The sequence below is a fragment of the Mustela putorius genome, unplaced genomic scaffold (genome assembly GCF_011764305.1).
Source record: "Mustela putorius furo isolate JIRA1106 unplaced genomic scaffold, ASM1176430v1.1 tig00000281_pilon_pilon_pilon, whole genome shotgun sequence".
NCBI lineage: Eukaryota > Metazoa > Chordata > Mammalia > Carnivora > Mustelidae > Mustela > Mustela putorius.
Genome location: NW_025421343.1, coordinates 27,842,051 through 27,860,173, shown reverse-complemented (window position 1 = coordinate 27,860,173; position 18,123 = coordinate 27,842,051). Strand labels below are relative to the sequence as shown.

Sequence of the window (18,123 nt, the reverse complement as noted above, 5' to 3'; positions counted from 1 at the left end):
GATGATAGTTTGGAGAAGCCTGAAATCTGAAATCGTTTTATGTTTAAATGACCAACTTTAAGGTTTGAAGAATTGGATGTAGTTAAATGGGGGAAGTTATCTGAAGTAGAAGGAATGATAGGAGCAAAGGCAAATCTCATTAAGAGACAGTAATTTAATACAGCTGAAACTATCTTGCACATAGAACAGAAGAAGTAAGGCAGGAAAAACAGGGAGGCCAGTGCAAAAATACTTTGAGAGTTGGCCAAGGGGGTTAGACTTATTTGGTAGCAAAAAGTTAGTGAAAGTTCTGGAATGGGGAGTAAAACAATCAGAGTTGAGATTTAAGATGAAATTGCCACCAGCTTATTTTTTTTTAATCACCCCCCCCCAAACAATGCACTGCTCAGAAGTACAATTTTGAAGTGATCATCTCCCAGTCGATTATTCTCTTCCATGTCTGTCCACCACCTGGTCCTCAACGGTTCTGCACTAGGGACTTCCCTCCTTGAAATAAAACATTTAGCCTCTGCTCCAATTGTGTGATTAATTACTAGGGCTCCAGAGCTCTGGTTTGAAACTTTGTTACTTGTCACTCCTAACCCAGGTACCTCCAAAGTCCCAGGTTTAAAAGGCCTTTTTTTCCCCCTCCCCCCATCAAAATCCTCAGAGTCAGAAAACAGCCTCACCACCACCTTTACCCCCCCATCCACCGCTTGATTAAATTAGGTTTGAAGGCCTGAGGGTTCCTCATTTTCCTTGCTCATCATCTTCCTTCATCATTTTGCCAATCCTGGGCCTTTGCCCTACCCTGCATCATGACATCTTATTTTGAAAGACTGAAGGGGATTTTCACTTCCAATTATTCCATTAGGGTAAAGGAATTTTTAAATTACAATTTCGGGGGCAGTTTCCTGAGCAATGAGCACTTCTCTCTTTTGTGTTCTAATTTCCCTCTATTCTCCTAATACCACATTCGCTGTGAAGCCTTCCTCATTCCTCATAGCACTGCCTGAGGATTCAATGGGGACCGGGAGTAGAATAATAACTAACCTTTAACAAGATCTTTCCATAGACTAGGCAGTTTGATAGATGCTCAATATGCATTGTCCTTTTACTTCATAACGCTGAGACAGAGATGATTATGCATATTTTACAGATGGGGAACCTGAAGTTCAGAAAAGTTAAGTAATTGGCTCAAATTTACATACACAGTTCATGTTTACTGTAATATAGTAAGTCAGGGGCCCCTGGGCATCTCCCATGAAGAACTGATTTCCACAACCACAGCCAAGACCCACTGAGAGCCGCCCTGCTTGTGTGGCTCGTGTGGCTGCCCCGCAGCGGGGGGACCAGACCGGTGTGTCAGCGCCTAAAAGTGTCCGTATCCAGAGCCCTGCCGTGATTTTATTTCTAAATTCATGTACTGTACATCCTTAAGTGAAAATAAATGTCATACTCTTTTCTAACCACAAAAAAATAAAAGATTTATATCCCCGTATGTCTGACTCCACAAACCACAATCCTAACTCTTTAAATGATGCTGTCTGGCTACATAGCAAACATTCACTAATGGCAGATACTATCATTAGCTTTGTCTGAGTCTATCCTTTTTATTTTGAATGTTCTCTCTCGTCTATCAGATTCTACGGGGCTTTTTAGTTCGCGAAGGCTTTTGCGAACTCTTCCTCCAAACTCCCTCAGGTTGCTATTATTGTTACTCCCATTTTCCCAATGAAGCCGCTGGGTGGGCGCTCAGAGACTGTGTGCCGAGGGCTTCAGGTCAGCGGGATTGGACCATTTATTGAAAGTGCAGCTGGCACTAGCACTTGAGTGCTGGTCTCCTAGCTCCAAAACCCAGCCTCTCTTCAGCATGGTTCCTCTCCCGGTGCCCAGCCTTTTCCGAATCTGAGATCTGCATCATCAGAACGAACGGGAGGTCTTCCGCACTCCGTCTTTGGGGCTTTTACCTAAAGCGCTCGTTTATCCGGGCGCAGACTTAGGTTCGCTGTTTCCATGTGCGCCCAGCACCGGGCCTCGTACACAACGGATGTCAAAGGAAACGGACGAAAGCTACCGCGGTTAGCGGTCCGTCCTGCTACTGCACACTACCGACCGAGCAGAGATTCCGCATACAGTAGGCGCTCACCAGCGTGAGATTTCAGTTCCCCCCACTTCTCTGGGAACGTTAAGGCTGGCGGGGGAGGGAAGAGGCACGCAACTCCTCACCGGAGGGCTCAGCAGGGTCCTCAGGTGCTTCAACTGCCAGACGAACACCTGTCTCTCGGATGCCACCAATCAGCGACAACTCCCGTGGTTACCTGGACAACCCGTAACGGTGCCGCAGCGACTGGTGCTGACGCGCTGTCGCTGACGCTAACGCTGACGCGAGTACAGCGAGACACACTTCGCAAAGTCACCACAGAACTTCGCTGTGAAGCAGAGAACGTGCGCAGGCGCAGTGAGGTCTAGGGCGGGGCCGAGTGGACGCGAATCCTCTCTTCAACCAATCCTGTCGCACTTGCAAACTCAAGCTGAAGCCACGCCCACGAGCCCTCCGCAAACTCGAGGTCCTATGGCATCGCTGTCTTCCTCCTGCCTGGATTGTGAGTAAAGTGTGGCTGAATACTTCTTTTAATCCTTACAACCCTGGAGGAAGGCCGGGCGGTTGCTTTCATACGTTTTGCAGCTGCCCGGGTTGAACCCAGATAGGCTCTATGATGTGCACGTGGTATCACAAGGCTAGTAATGATAGCTAACCGATTCCTCAGGATGCGTCTGCCAGGTACCGTGCAAAAGGTTGTAGATGCATTATCTCATTTAATCTCAAAGACAGCTTTTGAAGGGGATGGCACTATGAGTTCCATTTCACATGCCAGGAGACTCGGGATTAGAGGGGCCCCTTAACAAATGAACAGTAAACGATGTAACTGGGATTCATCCCAGAGCTGATGCATTGAAACAGCCTTTATATTCTGAACTCGTAGCTCCCTATATCTATGCCATGCTTCTATACCCCATGCCACTTCCATCCCAAGAGATGAGGTGTCCAGATTCCGAGATGTGAGTGTTTCCGTGCCAGTGGCCAGTGAGAGGTACTACTGCAGAACTGGGTAGCAGTGGATCAAAGGCTGCTGCCCAGATCTGGATGCTTTTGTGGTTCAAGGCAGAGGGCAAATGAGAACTGGGCTTATCTGATAGGATGAAGTTAAGTCTTGTGATACGTGGGGTTGGAGCTTGGTGAGGTAGAAAGGATGATGACTTCTTGATCTGTTTGGATTGGGGTCCCTTTCAGAATTACTGGTCTAAATTCTTGGAACATGCCAGAGAGGCTGAGATGCAGAAAAGGAGCATTCATACACCTCCTCTGGAAAGATCCAAAGTTGAGAAGACCTATAATTCTCCAGAGAGTATAGCATATGATGTCTAGATTCTGGGTTCTGCAGCTTTTCCCACACAGTGGCTTTTCTCTCACTGGCACCATCCCCCCACCCTTGGAATTTAGGAAACAGTAAAGGAAAGCCTCTACTTTCACAGGAAGGAAGTAGCCCCAGAGCCCAAAGTATAAGTCTTTCGACAGGGGAGTTCCAACCCTTCAGTTTTATTTCCATCATCCTCCTCTGGATATAGTGGCAGAGAGTGAATATAAAGTCATTTACACTTTACAGTTATTATTGACTTTGACCGAATCAGCGAGACAGAGGCAGACAGAAAGAAAAGGAAAAGTGAGTGCGGGGAAGACTAGGAGTACAGGAGTGCACAGGATAGGAGCACGTGGCACTGAAGGATCCATTAGCGGAGCTTCTCTTTCATTTGTCTCAAAACACCCTTCAGTCCCTTTCTGGAAATTAACTCGAAGTTGATGGAGGAGTCAGAGGAATCAATGGTGAAAAGCGTGGGTGTCAATGTGGGCAGTGAACTTAAAAAGGTTATCGGCCCCTCTCATGTGGTATGACCTTCGTTTCCACGGATGCAGGAGAATTTATATACCTCCCCTTCTTTTCCTTCTCCCCCGTTCCCACTGAACAAAACAGAAGGAACTAGGGCTGTAGTTCTAGGCACTGATTCCTAGAATCATTTCTCTTCTGGACTTCCCTCCACCCTGGGTTTCTGTTTTCCCTCTCCTCCTTCCCATCTTCCTTCCTGACCTTCCCCTATTAGGCCCAGAGTATCAAGTTCAGGCTAAATCCCTGGATGCTGTGTGTGTGTGTGTGTGTGTGTGTGTCCCCAAACCTTGTGCCTGCTGCCGCTCCCACCTCCAGATCCAGAGGCGTGAGCGAGGCCTGGGCTTCCTGTCTGCATCCTTGTGCCCCTTCCCTCTAGAGGCCTGGGTATGAGGCAGCCCTGCCAATCACAGAGGAGTCAAACGCACTGACCCAGGACCTCGACAAAGCAGATGCCGAGGAAATTGTTCTATTGCTGGGACAATGTGATGCTGAGATCTTCCAGGAGGAGGGGCAAGTCATGCCCACAGACTAGGTAACCTAGACCCATCCCCTGGATACTGAAAATAAAGATGCCAGCTCCATGCCAATGGTCCTTCGTGTTTGAGACCTGAGAGCCCTCTCCACCACACCATTCATTCCTCCCCCCCCCCCCAAATCCACTGCCCTTTTCTTGGCTTCTGATTCCCACCTGCTCCCTACAGAGACTGTATAGTGAATCAGTTCTGACCACCATGGTCCAAGTGGCTGGCAAAGTGCAGGAAGTGCTGAAGGTACAGTCTCTCTGTCTCCTCCCCTCCTAACATCTCTCCCTCCCCCCTTTCTCTTTTCCTGGCTTCCACTTCTCATTTTACTCCATCTCTATTCTCCTTTCTCCCAGTCCTCCCTCTGGTGTCTTTATTGTCATCTTATTAATCAACAGTAATTATAATAACTATTATCTACATCACACTCTGTAATTGACATTGTGCTTTCACACTCATTACCTTTGCAAAAACCTGTGAAATGAGTGTCATTGTCTCCATTTTTTTTTTTTTTTCAGATAGGAAAACAAAGGACAATCACAGTAGCTGGCCCAAATATATCCAGCTAATAATTGCTGGGTAGCTCTGCTTTTTATTGAGTGATTGGTGGATGACAAAGCTGCTCTTGGTCCTTTCTGGAATGAGTAAGGTTGGAGTAAGTAGCTCAGCCAGAGTTGGGAGTCAGACTGAAGTTTCGTTCTCAAATCCAGGCATCTTTCTGTTCCCTTTTGTGGTTAAGGAGGGTTAAGGAGTCTCCCCAGGAGTTCTTCTGCTGCTGACAAAGAAGGAATGTGCTTCCCCCAAGCTGAGCTAGGAGCTAGGCCTTGGCGACACTGGGAATTTTTCTCAGGTGACACCTGAGGGGGAGCTGGTGGTGCTGAGTGGAGGGGGCAACTCTGGCAGGGTGGCGTTTCTCATGTCGGTGAGTACCCTGATCCCCGATTTTCCTTCCTCTGCCTTCTCGGGGTAACCCTCAGGACCATAAAGCTCATCATAGCTAAGCTCCTAGGTGGCCCTCTTGAGGCCTGGCTCCCTCTCTTCTCAAACACAGATCTGACCACGGAACTCCGTATCTTCAGATCCGATCTGGGCCCCACTCCGTCTATTGAGTGTGTCTCTACATCCCATGCACCCCAAGCTGTCATCTGCAAGTAGCTTTCGATGTGCCAAATTCCAAGCTGGACTGGCTTAAGCACTGGCCTGAGGGAATCCTCACACTAGTTGACAAAATCCAAGGTTACCGCTCCCTTCATTTTCATCACTAACCCATGTCCTTCCCCGCTGGCAGGTCTCCTTCAACCAGCTGATGAAAGGTCTAGGACAGAAACCTCTACACCTACCTCATTGCAAGCAGTGACAGGTAAGCCACGTTGGCCTGTGAATATTTTCTTTGGCCTGGATAGTGTTTTCTAGAAATAGAATTTTAAGGCTTTCAGGTGGGGATCGTGCCCAGTTTGTGGTTGCCATTATTTCTTATTGCCTTATCCTCGGCCCACTTCACATACTCATGTCACCTGACTGGCCCTTGTTGGAATTGGAGTGTCCAGCCCTAGAAAGCATCTATCATGGTGTTCAGCAAATAGTAGGTGTTTCAGTCAATGATATCTTTCCCATCATTCCCTTCTCTTAAAGCATTCCCTTTTCTTCCCTAGTATACCATAATCTTCTGCTTTCCAACCAGTGCCACTGACTTTGAGTCTGTCCTCTTAGGTCTGTGGTGGCATCTAGGGAGGGGACAGAAGATAGTGCCCTGCACGGGATTGAAGAACTGAAGAAGGTCTGTGTTTTCCCCTGATAGTCAACCAGACGTCTCTGTCTGTTCCTTCTCACGAAGACACTAGAGTCCCCATCCAGCCAAAGCCCGTTCTCTTCCCCAGTCCTGACCCTGACATCTCCATGCAATAGGTTTGTATCCCAGAATCCTCCTGGTGGCACTGTGTCACCCACCCTCCTCTCCTAGGTGGTCGCTGGGAAGAAGAGGGTGATTGTCATTGGCATTTCGGTGGGACTCTCTGTGAGTGTGAAGACAGCCTGGGGGGATCCATTCTACAGGGAGGAAGGGGGTGGGGGCAGAACAGCATGGAAAATAGATTGCGGAAGTGGGTACTAGAAAACAAAAAGGTTTCACACAAGGAATTTTGATTTTACTCTCACTAATTGAGACCCAGCTGCATGAATGTGGAATGACAGGGAAAGGATCCGATTCCAGAATACCTGTGTATCAGTCCATTCAACAAGCAAGGTAGATGGACTAGTCCCAGGGTCAGCAAACCACAGTGGCCAATCATGCTGCTGCCTGTTTATGTAAATAAAGTTTTATTGAGACACAGCCATTTGTGTTTACATAAGATCTATGGCCACTTCATGTTACAACGATAGGGTTGAGTATTGCATAGAGTTCACAGGGGCCCCAAAGCCTAAAATACTTACTCTCTTGCTCTTTACATAAGAAGCTGACCCCTGGACCTGTCCTTTGCTACTTAAGCATGGTCCTTGCTTAGCAACATCAGTATCTCCAAAGATTTACTAGTAATGTAGAACCTCGCCCCCGCACCAAGACCTACTAAGTCTGAATCTGCATTTTAACAAGATTCCAAGCACTGGATTTGGTGACCCCAATTTTCTCTCACCACTGCAGTATACTGATTCTAACAATTCACTAAGAGAAACAGGTCGAGCAATGCTAGATGCGGAAGGAGACACACAAGGAGGGCAGGACACCGACCTTAAGGAGCATACAATTTAGTCCAGTAGTTTTGAAACTTTACCATACAGAGGATTTCCTTGGGGGCCCATGTTAAAAATACAGGCCTGGAGCTTTCCCCTTCCAAGGCAGATCCAGTGAATCTTCCCTGGGGCTGGAACTCTGCATTTCTAACAAGGACTGTGGGGATTATGATGCTCCTGGGCCTCAGGAAACCCTAGAGTAACCCCTCTGCTCTCATCATACCCTTTTTCACCCCCTGCCATCAGGCTCCCTTTGTGGCAGGCCAGGTGGACTCCGGCATGGACAGCCCAGGCACCTTCTTACCAGTCCTGGTTGGTTTCAGCCCCGTGAACATGGCCAGGTGAGCCCACTGTAATGAAAGGCAGTGACGGGCCAGGCCCCTGGGGGAGGCTGAGAGGAAACCTGTCAATATCTACAGTACAGGGGCCCCTGGGTGGCTCAGTGGGTTAAAGCCTCTGCCTTTGGCTCAGGTCATGATCCCAGGGTCCTCGGATCAAACCCCGCATCGGGCTCTCTGCTCTGCAGAGAGCCTGCTTTCCCTCTCTCTACCTGCCTCTCTGCCTGCTTGTGATCTCTGTCTGTCAAATAAATAAATAAAAATATTTAAAACAAAACAAAACAAACAAACAAAACCAAAATCTACATTACAGCCACGAAGAGGAGGGCATGGTGGCTATGGTCTTACTCACCACATCTCAGAACATTAGAGTAAATGCGGACTGTCCCTGAACTTATGAGGATTTTGTTTTTGGTGGGTTTTTGTTTTGTTCTGTTTTGTTTCTGTTTTTGTTTCGTTTTTTTGGTCCACTGGTTGATGTAGTCTCTTGTTTCGGGAAGGACTGAAGGCAGCTTACAGAGGCCACATCAAATACCAGAAAGCAGACATTCAAAACAGGAATGGAGAGACAAGGAAAACAAGGGCCAGGGGATAGAATAGGGTCGGGACGATGCGGACCCCAAAGAGAAGCATCTGTTCAAAGGAGCCGTGGGTGCTGAGTGGCCTCTGATTCCCCTTTGCCCAGCTCCCTTATTGTAGCAACCATTCTCCTTTGTCATCCTAGGCTCCCCTTGGGTCCCCTTCTGGCTACTCAAACCCCCACTCTGTCCCCCTTTTCTGAGGACTCTGTGCCACCCAATCACCTCCGCCTTATTCTCTATGTAGATGGCCGCTTTGATCCCAGAGGTCAGCGTGTGAAACCGATAGTGCTCAGGTGTGGTTCCCTGGATGTTCAGCCTCCAGAGTGTTAAAGCAAGAAGAAAGGCGATTCGTAGGCCCTTGTACGAGAACTCGGATGTTGTCACTTTGGGGTGAGGCCCTGAAATCCCTTATTTTTTGAGACCACCCCTGGAGACGCTGGTGCCCGGCCAGGTGTGGGGAGCTCTGCTGACTTCACCATTGGCGTGGGCCTCTTGATGAAGCTGAAGGCTTCTGTCGCTGGAATGTTCCAAGGAAGGCTTGTGGATTCCTCAAGAGCGGCTCTGCACATGCAGTGGTGGTCCTGGGGGGCGGGGCGGCCGGGTGCTTTCTGAGGACCTTTTCTCAACTCCCAGATTCCAGGCTTGTAGCGTAATTCAAGTGACGATATAAATGAGTCTGAGATACTGTTAGTCCTGCTCCTTTTAATGGAGGACTCTCCTTCACCAAAAATGTATGTGCCGCAGTGGATGCTAATTTCAGGGCCAGTCCCACCCCCACCGCACCCTGGGCCGTGGGAAAAGAGCTGGCCTGGGTTTCTTAGCACACAAAGTCTCACTTGTTTCCTGGGGACCCTGAGCTCCTCAGGTCCCACTGATCTCTGTGCCCACCTGGGACACCTAATCCCTGAGCCCACCTGTTACACCGAAAGCTCACCTCGTTTCAGAGAGTCTTTGGCTTGCGGAGGGCCCAGGTCGTGCAGGAAGAACTCCTTCTGCGGGGGCCTGTGTCTCTGGCCTGGCTCCCAGAATCCCCGCTGACCTCCTCGTCCGCTCCGAGCCCGTCCTCCTCGCCCCGCTCTCTTCATGTCCTTCGGCCTCGGTTGGGTCTTGTGTTCTGCTCACGGAAGTCCTTTCTGTCCTCTGCCCTGCGTTCTGACAGGACTCCCCGCACCTCCGCTAGGGACCAGCAGAACTTAGTTTTCAGGGAATTGTACCTTCCCCTGGACAGGGCTGGGTACCCATGCTGTCTAGAGGGGGCCCTGGGCCCGCCCCGGGAGCTGGTGGCCTTTCTCCCAGGTGCCTTCTGGAAATCCTGCGGACATTAGAGCGGGCTCATCAGGTGACCTAGAGTCAAAGCCCGAAGATCGCTGCCCTGACGATGCAAGCCAGCACCAGGTGTGTGGAAACTTGTTAGGAGTGGGGAGGTTGCGTGGATGGGGGACTGTCCTGAGAACAGCGGAGACTCTCAGGACTCCTTAACGCGGTGAGGGGAGCAGGTCTGCGTGGTGGAGGGCGCGGTAACCTTTCTGTTGGTTTGCACCTGTGCTTGGCCGTGTGCATCTTGCTCTGATCCCTGATCTTTTCTCACTTTCGTATCTCCTCTCGTGTCCTGACCTCTGGCCTGTGCTCAGCCTGGAGAAAAAAGGCGGTGTGTACCTGGTTGGCTGGCAGACCCTGGGCATCATGGCTATCATGGATGGAGTGGAGTGTATCTACACCTTTAGTGCCGGTGGAACCCCAGTTCAGACTTTCTTCCTGGCTCCTCCTGAATGCAAACCAATTTCCTACCCCCATCCCCAGCCCATGGGGGTTCCTCATTCGATGTCCAGACTGTCCTGTTTGAATAGGCATTTCAGGGCGCCTGGGTGGCTCAGTGGGTTAAGCCGCTGCCTTCGGCTAAGGTCATGATCTCAGGGTCCTGGGATCGAGTCCCGCATTGGGCTCTCTGCTCAGCAGGGAGTCTGCTTCCTCCTCTCTCTCTCTCTGCCTGTCTTTCTGCGTACTTGTGATCTCTCTCTGTCCAATAAATAATTAAAATCTTAAAAAAAAAAAGAATAGACATTTCAGTCAAATGCTCCTTGCTGTGAACCCCTACTCAGGCCTTGGTCCCTCCACTCCCAGCGCCGCTTAGCTGTGGCCTCCCATGTGTGTGACACCTCACCCTACACCCCTCTTGGCACATTCTTCCAAGACCATGAACGTTCCCCCAAGCCTAGATTCAGTCTTTCCTATAAAGCCCATGACACCTTTATCCCTGTCCTTAAATGTTCCAGACTACCGAGATGTCCGCGGCTTTCTCACTGCTGATCACAGTGACATGTTTAACCAGAGGACTGAGCTCCTCCACCAGGTGGGGGGATGACGGGACATGGGGCAGGTTGTGAAGGTGACAGGTGTGCAGGGAGTGGGAGGTGAGGGGCGCTGGGGACAGGTGGGGGAGGAGAGCAGGCAGACAGTCCAGGGAAGGGAATATGGGTTAGAGGTCGGGAGGCTTTGGGGAAGCACAGAGAGGGCAGAAGGCTCTGGATTCTCCCTCTAAAGCTGGCTCTAGTCCAGGGCTCTTCCCTCAACTTGCTGCATCATCTTGAGCAAAACACTTGACCTCGTTGAACCTCGGTTCTTCCATCTGTGTACAAACACGCTGCGTGAGAGGTCCTGTGAGGCCCTCTGTGGTCCCCAGGCCTGTGGGTGGGAGTTTTTCATGGGAGGGGCCCCCCATCTTCTCGTGCCCAGGGTCCCCAGTTCTCCTTCTCCCAAGAGGATCTCCTGACGTGCATCTTGCCATCCCTCACAGAAATCGGCACCGTGGTCTTCATTTTCACCCTGGATGGTGAGAGGGAAGGCAGGAGCGGGGGGGTGAGCAGTGGGAGGCAGGGGAGTGACTCAGGGGAGCTGCCATTTTTCTGGGTCTCAAACCACCTGCTCCGAGGGAGGGAGAGGGGCGCGTGTCCTGACAGGACCACAGGGAACAGGAAGAACAGCTTTCATCTCTGGCGCCCTCCCCTCTCCTAGACAACCTCACGGAGGCGCAGGTGCTGGTGGAGCAGGTGAAGGAGAAGACGGCCCACATCCAGGCCCTGGCGCATAGCACCGTGGGGCAGACCCTGCCGGTGAGGGTCCAGCCTTGGGGACGGAACCTGGGGTGGCAGTTAGAGCAAGGCCTTCCTGGGGATGCTGCTCTGGCTCATTCTCTCTCTGTTTCTCCAGACCCCTCTGAGGAAGCTCTTCCCTCCATCATCCGCATCACGTGGCCACTGCTTTTCTTCGAATACGAAGGGAACTTCATCCAGGTATGGGGAATGAGAGGGTGTTCTCTGTGCTGAGGGACTCAGAGGGGGAAGGGTTCCAGAAATTAGAAAACTCAAGGCTGGGATGCCTGGGTGGCTCGGTGGGTTAAGCCTCTGCCTTTGGCTCAGGTCATGATCTTAGGCTCCTGGGATTGAGTTCTGTATCAGGCTCTCTCCTCAGCAGAGAGCCTGCTGCCTACCGCTACCTACTTGTGATCTCTGTCTGACAAATAAATAAATAAAATCTAAAAACAAAACAAAACAACAACAAAAAATACAACCAAACAAACCTCAAGGCTGGAGGGTGGAAAGCTTTGTTGGACTCCCAGAAAGCCAGCTGGGCAAGTTCTTGTGTTACTGGGTCACTGGTCAGTGTTTCCAAGGAAGTGGCTCAGTTCTCCCCATGAATATATGAAAAAGACAGGCCAGGCCACCAGTCACCAGACAGATACTCATTTGTCCCTTGTTTCAGGTTCATTGTTGATGTTATAGTCATCCTCACCATACAAAAGTCTTTAAGGTATATCCTTGCAAGGTCACTATGCTGAATTCACTGCAGACAAAATACAGATATTCTCTGTAATATAATGAAATGATAATTTCACTAGTTTTCACTAATTATAATTGATTATATTTGTAATTATAATTTTACTAATTATAATTTCACTACTGAAGCACTGATAATGCTTTAGCAAGACATTATCAGTACAAGCACTGAAAATAATCATAGAAATAATTATCAATTTGGATATACTTTGCATTTTGGTCTGGAGAGGGCACTGGGACATCTGAATATTAGTTCAGCTGTGCTTTGTGGCCCAAGAAAGAAAGCAGTTTTGCATTTGTGGTTCCTCGGTTTTCTCACCTAACTCCTGCCCACCATCCACAGGGCACCATCAGGGCCCTGAAGGGTTGCGCTGGAGAGATGTGGTCTCATCCATTATTCAGATCACCTCTTCCAGGAAGCTTCCTGACTTGACCAAACAGCTGCCATGCTTTCTTACCTGCACTCAGAACTCAAAGGAAGCCCTTCCCCCTGAGCCACGGGGTCCATGCTCCTTCCAGTGCGTACCTTTGTCTTCCCTTCCAAATGGTGTTCATTGGTCACAGCTCTACTTTTTTGGCATACTTTCCACATTCGTTGTCTCCTTTGACATCTTGCATCTTCTGAGAAGTCCTCTCCGATGAAACCCACATTGTCTAGAACCCTCCTTGATGTGAGATGCCTCTTCCAGCTTCCACTGTGCCGTCATCATACCTAATACACACGTAGGACTCTGTACTTTACAAACTATTTCATTTATAATATCATTTCTCATAATGGGTTCATAAGGGATGTAGGATGTAGGTTATTCCCCCCATCTCAGATAAAGAAGCTGAAACTAAATGATTAAAGCATTGTAATCACAGCCACGTGGCTAAAGCAGGAGCCAGGACTCGAACCCTCGCCTGGTGACTCTACGTCCGCGGTTTATTTCACTTTACAGTACAAATTTCAACCATATCCATGAATTGAGCCAGATTCTTTTACTCATTCATTCATTATGTACCTATCACGTGCCTGGTCCTATTCCAGGGATAGGGGATATAGTAGGGAATGTTAACCTGTGATCTTTGAAAAAGATCTGTGTTTTTAAAGAAAATTATAATTATAGTAGCAATATTTTTATTGTAAACACTTTGGAAAATACAGAAATCAAAAGGAGAAAAGCATCCATAATAACCTTCTTCTAGGGGCGTCTGGGTGGCTCAGTGGGCTCACTGAGCCCCAGTGTTTTCAGGAGACTAAAGGATCTAAGGGATCGCTTATATTCCTTAAATTCGACCTTGACTGTGCCAAGGAAAAGAATAAATCTCAGATACAAATGCTTTTTTTTTTTTTTGTAGTGTTATGAAAACAAAACACCCAGTTTCCCATTTTAAAAACATATCCTTAGAATGGGGTGCCTGGATGGCTGAGTGGGTTAAAGCCTCTGCCTTTGGCTCAGGTCATGATCTCAGGGTCCCGGGATAGAATCCCGCATCTGGCTCTCTGCTCCACAGGGAGCCTGCTTCCTCCTCTCTCTCTCTGCCTGCCTCCCTGCATACCTGTGATCTCTCTGTCAAATAAATAAATAAAATCTGTTTAAAACAAAAAACAAAAAAACCCACCCTTCTTCCAAAAAGCCACTTAGACAAATTTTGGAGAATGTCCCTCTAGGCTTTTCTATGCATGTGTAAGTGTGTAAATATACTTATACAAAAATAGGACCATCCTTGCCATGCTGTTTGTAACTTGCTTCTCTTCACTGAAAAATAAGAACACTTTTCAGTATAAATATATCCATATCATCATTTTTTTAAATATTTTATTTATTTATTTGACAGAGATCACAAAACTCAAACATAATGGTGAGTGAATATTCAAGACACAAGGAATGTATTTTTTAAAAAGATTTTATTTCTTTATTTGAAAGAGATCGCAAGTAGGCAGAGAGGCAGGGAGAGAGGGGGGGAAGCAGGCTCCCCAGTGAGTAGGGAGCTTGGTGCGGGGATCGATCCCCGGACCCTGAGATCATGACCTGAACTGAAGGCAGAGGCTTAATGCACTGAGCCACCCAGATACCCTGAAAGAATACATTTTTAAACACATAGAGAAAAAAGTGGGGCACCTGGGTGGCTCAGTTCCTTAAGCATCTGACTTTGAGTCAGGTCACCATCCTGGGGTCCTGGGATTAAGCCCTGTGTCTGGCTCTCTGCTCAGTGGGAAGCCTGCTTCTCCCTCTCCCTTTGCCCCTCCCCCGCTTAGAGATTCCTCTCTCTCTCACTCTGTCAATAAATAAATAAAATCCTTTTTATAAGTGTTTGTCAAATTGTACACACGTGTTCTAAGAACCAAAACTGTACCTCGACCCTTAACCTTAGAACATCAGGCTGGCATATACTAGTAACGTGCCATGGAAGTTGTGCTCAGCCTATCAAGTATCATTCTTTATAATCTTTATATGACTGCAAAGTCTTTCATAATATGGACATATGTGTTTTTTAACCACTTCCTTGATGATGCGCTTCCTGAGAATATTACTTTGGCTTCCCCAGTGGGTTGAAAATTCTGTGAGGTGAGATACCATCATTGTCTTTTTCAAAAACAGTGCCTGCTATTCAATAGCTATTTAATTGAATTGATCTTCCAATTAGCATTCCTACAAGAAAAAAAAAAAAACCTGGCCAGTTTTATAGTATAGCACAAGTTGATTCTTTGTAAATGTTCTTTACAGGGAATTAACCATAGAGAATCCAGTTAGCTCTGGGTGTAATGACATAATAAATCTTCTAGAGACTTCTAGAGACTTCTAAGTCCATGAGACTATGGATTTTAGAGCTGAGTGTTCCTCTAAGATCATTTAATTTCCCTAAGTGACATCTCATCTCTGTTTCAATACTATAGCAACTAAGAAATGTGTCAATCTTTGGAGTTAGGAAACCATGTATAATCACAGTTCCTGAGAGTAATCTGTACTTACGATAGCCTAGCTTTCCTAAATGTACTTGCCTCAGTATTCTAATTTGTGGTTGGGAACATAGGACAGCAGACCTGGACCTCTAGGGAGTGAAAGGTTCCAGAGAAGATGCTTATAGGACAAGATAAGCCCTTTGGAGGGGCTGCTCCTTTGAAATCTTCCCTCCATACTCTCTGTGCCAACTTGGCCAACCCAATCCTAGTAGAATGCTAAAGGAGGTCTTCCCTGAGCATTGGCTGCCAAGCTGCAGGAAGGGGCCTCTGATGGACACATCTCAGAGAAGAGACCCAAGGAGCTCGCACATTGGCTGGGCCCTGTCAGGTTGACATTGCAATGACCATTGTGCTGTCATATGGAGTCACAGCCTTGAGGGGTAATATTGTTTGGCTGAGAGAGGCAGGGGGTTGAGAAATGGCACCGATTTGGCGGCTGGCCATACCTCCTCCGTCATGTGTCAGCCTTCTACTACTACTTGGTTTATTCCTTTGGAGGCTTTGGCTGCTCTTCTCTGGAAGACAGAGCAGGGAGCAGGTGGCAGCCAAGAGAGCCTCAGAGGTATGTGATGCAACCTTCCCTGGAAATCCACTGCTCCCCGTCCCTGCCTCTGAAGCACTGGAAATGCCTACCTCTTGGGCCAGGGGAGGAACTGGGTGGGGGAAGAGGGGAGTTGAGACAGTGCCTACGGATGTCTTCCTAGAAGTGTCAATCATGCTCAGTCCTGTTCCTTTCAGTTTATTTCAGCAAACCTTGAGCTCCTATTATGTATGGTGGCGCACTAGACATTGAGGAAAAATAAAACCCCAACCCCACCCTCTAGGAACTCTAGGCGAACCTGGGGAGACAGATGGATATATACATAATGAAAGAGAAAATGATAAGAGTTAGTAGAAGTATAAATAGTGCTGAAGAGGTTGGAAGCAGTCTTTTGAAGTAGGGGGATCTAGAAAATGCCTCTGGGGGAGCTCAGGATTGAATTGTGCTTCAGAAGAAGGGAAGGGCTTTGGACATGGACAGGGTGGATGGAAGACAGTAGGGACGACTTTCCAGTTGGAAGGAATGGATTGGGGAAAAGCGGGGGAAACTGAAGAGTGTCGGATATGTTTGAAGAGAGGACACCTATGTGGTTGGAAGGTAGAAGTATAGGGAGGTCAGTGACAGAAAAATCTGGAAAATTGACAGAGGTGACATTGTAGAGGGCTTTCAATGCCAGGCTGAAGAGTTCATACATACATAAATATATGTATGTATATGTACATATATATATATTCATTCTATATGCAATGGGAAGATGTCAGGGGGCACCTGGGTGGCTCAGTTGGTCTGTGACTCTTGATTTAGGCTCAGGTCATAATCTCAGGATTATGAGATCAAGCCCTGTGACCTGCCTTGCGCTCAGCAGGGAGTCTGGCTCTGTCCCTTCCTCCTTTCTCCCTCCCGTCCCCCTGCTCCACGCTCTCTCTCTCTCAAATATAAATAAATCTTAAAAAAAAAAAAAAAGATGTCCAAGGTGTTTTTTGGGTTTTTTTTTAAGATTTTATTTATTTATTTCACAGACAGAGATCATAAGCAGGCAGAGAGACAGGCAGAGATAGAGGGGGAAGCATGCTTCCTGCTGAGCAGAGAGCCCAATGCGGGGCTCGATCCCCGGACCCTGAGATCATGACCTGAACTGAAGGCAGAGGCTTAATGCACTGAGCCACCCAGATACCCTGAAAGAATACATTTTTAAACACATAGAGAAAAAAGTGGGGCACCTGGGTGGCTCAGTTCCTTAAGCATCTGACTTTGAGTCAGGTCACCATCCTGGGGTCCTGGGATTAAGCCCTGTGTCTGGCTCTCTGCTCAGTGGGAAGCCTGCTTCTCCCTCTCCCTTTGCCCCTCCCCCGCTTAGAGATTCCTCTCTCTCTCACTCTGTCAATAAATAAATAAAATCCTTTTTATAAGTGTTTGTCAAATTGTACACACGTGTTCTAAGAACCAAAACTGTACCTCGACCCTTAACCTTAGAACATCAGGCTGGCATATACTAGTAACGTGCCATGGAAGTTGTGCTCAGCCTATCAAGTATCATTCTTTATAATCTTTATATGACTGCAAAGTCTTTCATAATATGGACATATGTGTTTTTTAACCACTTCCTTGATGATGCGCTTCCTGAGAATATTACTTTGGCTTCCCCAGTGGGTTGAAAATTCTGTGAGGTGAGATACCATCATTGTCTTTTTCAAAAACAGTGCCTGCTATTCAATAGCTATTTAATTGAATTGATCTTCCAATTAGCATTCCTACAAGAAAAAAAAAAAAACCTGGCCAGTTTTATAGTATAGCACAAGTTGATTCTTTGTAAATGTTCTTTACAGGGAATTAACCATAGAGAATCCAGTTAGCTCTGGGTGTAATGACATAATAAATCTTCTAGAGACTTCTAGAGACTTCTAAGTCCATGAGACTATGGATTTTAGAGCTGAGTGTTCCTCTAAGATCATTTAATTTCCCTAAGTGACAACTCATCTCTGTTTCAATACTATAGCAACTAAGAAATGTGTCAATCTTTGGAGTTAGGAAACCATGTATAATCACATTTCCTGAGAGTATCTGTACTTACGATAGCCTAGCTTTCCTAAATGTACTTGCCTCAGTATTCTAATTTGTGGTTGGGAACATAGGACAGCAGACCTGGACCTCTAGGGAGTGAAAGGTTCCAGAGAAGATGCTTATAGGACAAGATAAGCCCTTTGGAGGGGCTGCTCCTTTGAAATCTTCCCTCCATACTCTCTGTGCCAACTTGGCCAACCCAATCCTAGTAGAATGCTAAAGGAGGTCTTCCCTGAGCATTGGCTGCCAAGGCAGAGCCCATGGGCAGCTGCAGGAAGGGGCCTCTGATGGACACATCTCAGAGAAGAGACCCAAGCAGCTCGCACATTGGCTGGGCCCTGTCAGGTTGACCTTGCAATGACCATTGTGCTGTCATATGGAGTCACAGCCTTGAGGGGTAATATTGTTTGGCTGAGAGAGGCAGGGGGTTGAGAAATGGCACCGATTTGGCGGCTGGCCATACCTCCTCCGTCATGTGTCAGCCTTCTACTACTACTTGGTTTATTCCTTTGGAGGCTTTGGCTGCTCTTCTCTGGAAGACAGAGCAGGGAGCAGGTGGCAGCCAAGAGAGCCTCAGAGGTATGTGATGCAACCTTCCCTGGAAATCCACTGCTCCCCGTCCCTGCCTCTGAAGCACTGGAAATGCCT

At 47.8% G+C, this 18,123-nt stretch overlaps 1 protein-coding gene across 1 annotated transcript in view; it reads left to right on the top strand.

Moving 5' to 3' along the window:
- Positions 1-2,029: 2,029 nt before the first annotated feature.
- LOC123391792 overlaps positions 2,030-18,123 on the top strand; it is a 29,763-nt gene continuing 13,669 nt past the window's right edge. Inside the window, 18 exon segments of the mRNA XM_045079332.1 lie at positions 2,030-2,060; positions 2,452-2,585; positions 4,303-4,458; positions 4,628-4,696; positions 5,298-5,369; positions 5,736-5,776; positions 5,778-5,807; positions 6,158-6,224; positions 6,408-6,461; positions 7,421-7,515; positions 9,120-9,192; positions 9,274-9,488; positions 9,725-9,822; positions 10,367-10,443; positions 10,827-10,923; positions 11,106-11,203; positions 11,301-11,322; positions 11,325-11,383. Coding sequence (XP_044935267.1) covers positions 2,030-2,060; positions 2,452-2,585; positions 4,303-4,458; positions 4,628-4,696; positions 5,298-5,369; positions 5,736-5,776; positions 5,778-5,807; positions 6,158-6,224; positions 6,408-6,461; positions 7,421-7,515; positions 9,120-9,192; positions 9,274-9,488; positions 9,725-9,822; positions 10,367-10,443; positions 10,827-10,923; positions 11,106-11,203; positions 11,301-11,322; positions 11,325-11,383 — 1,488 coding nt within the window.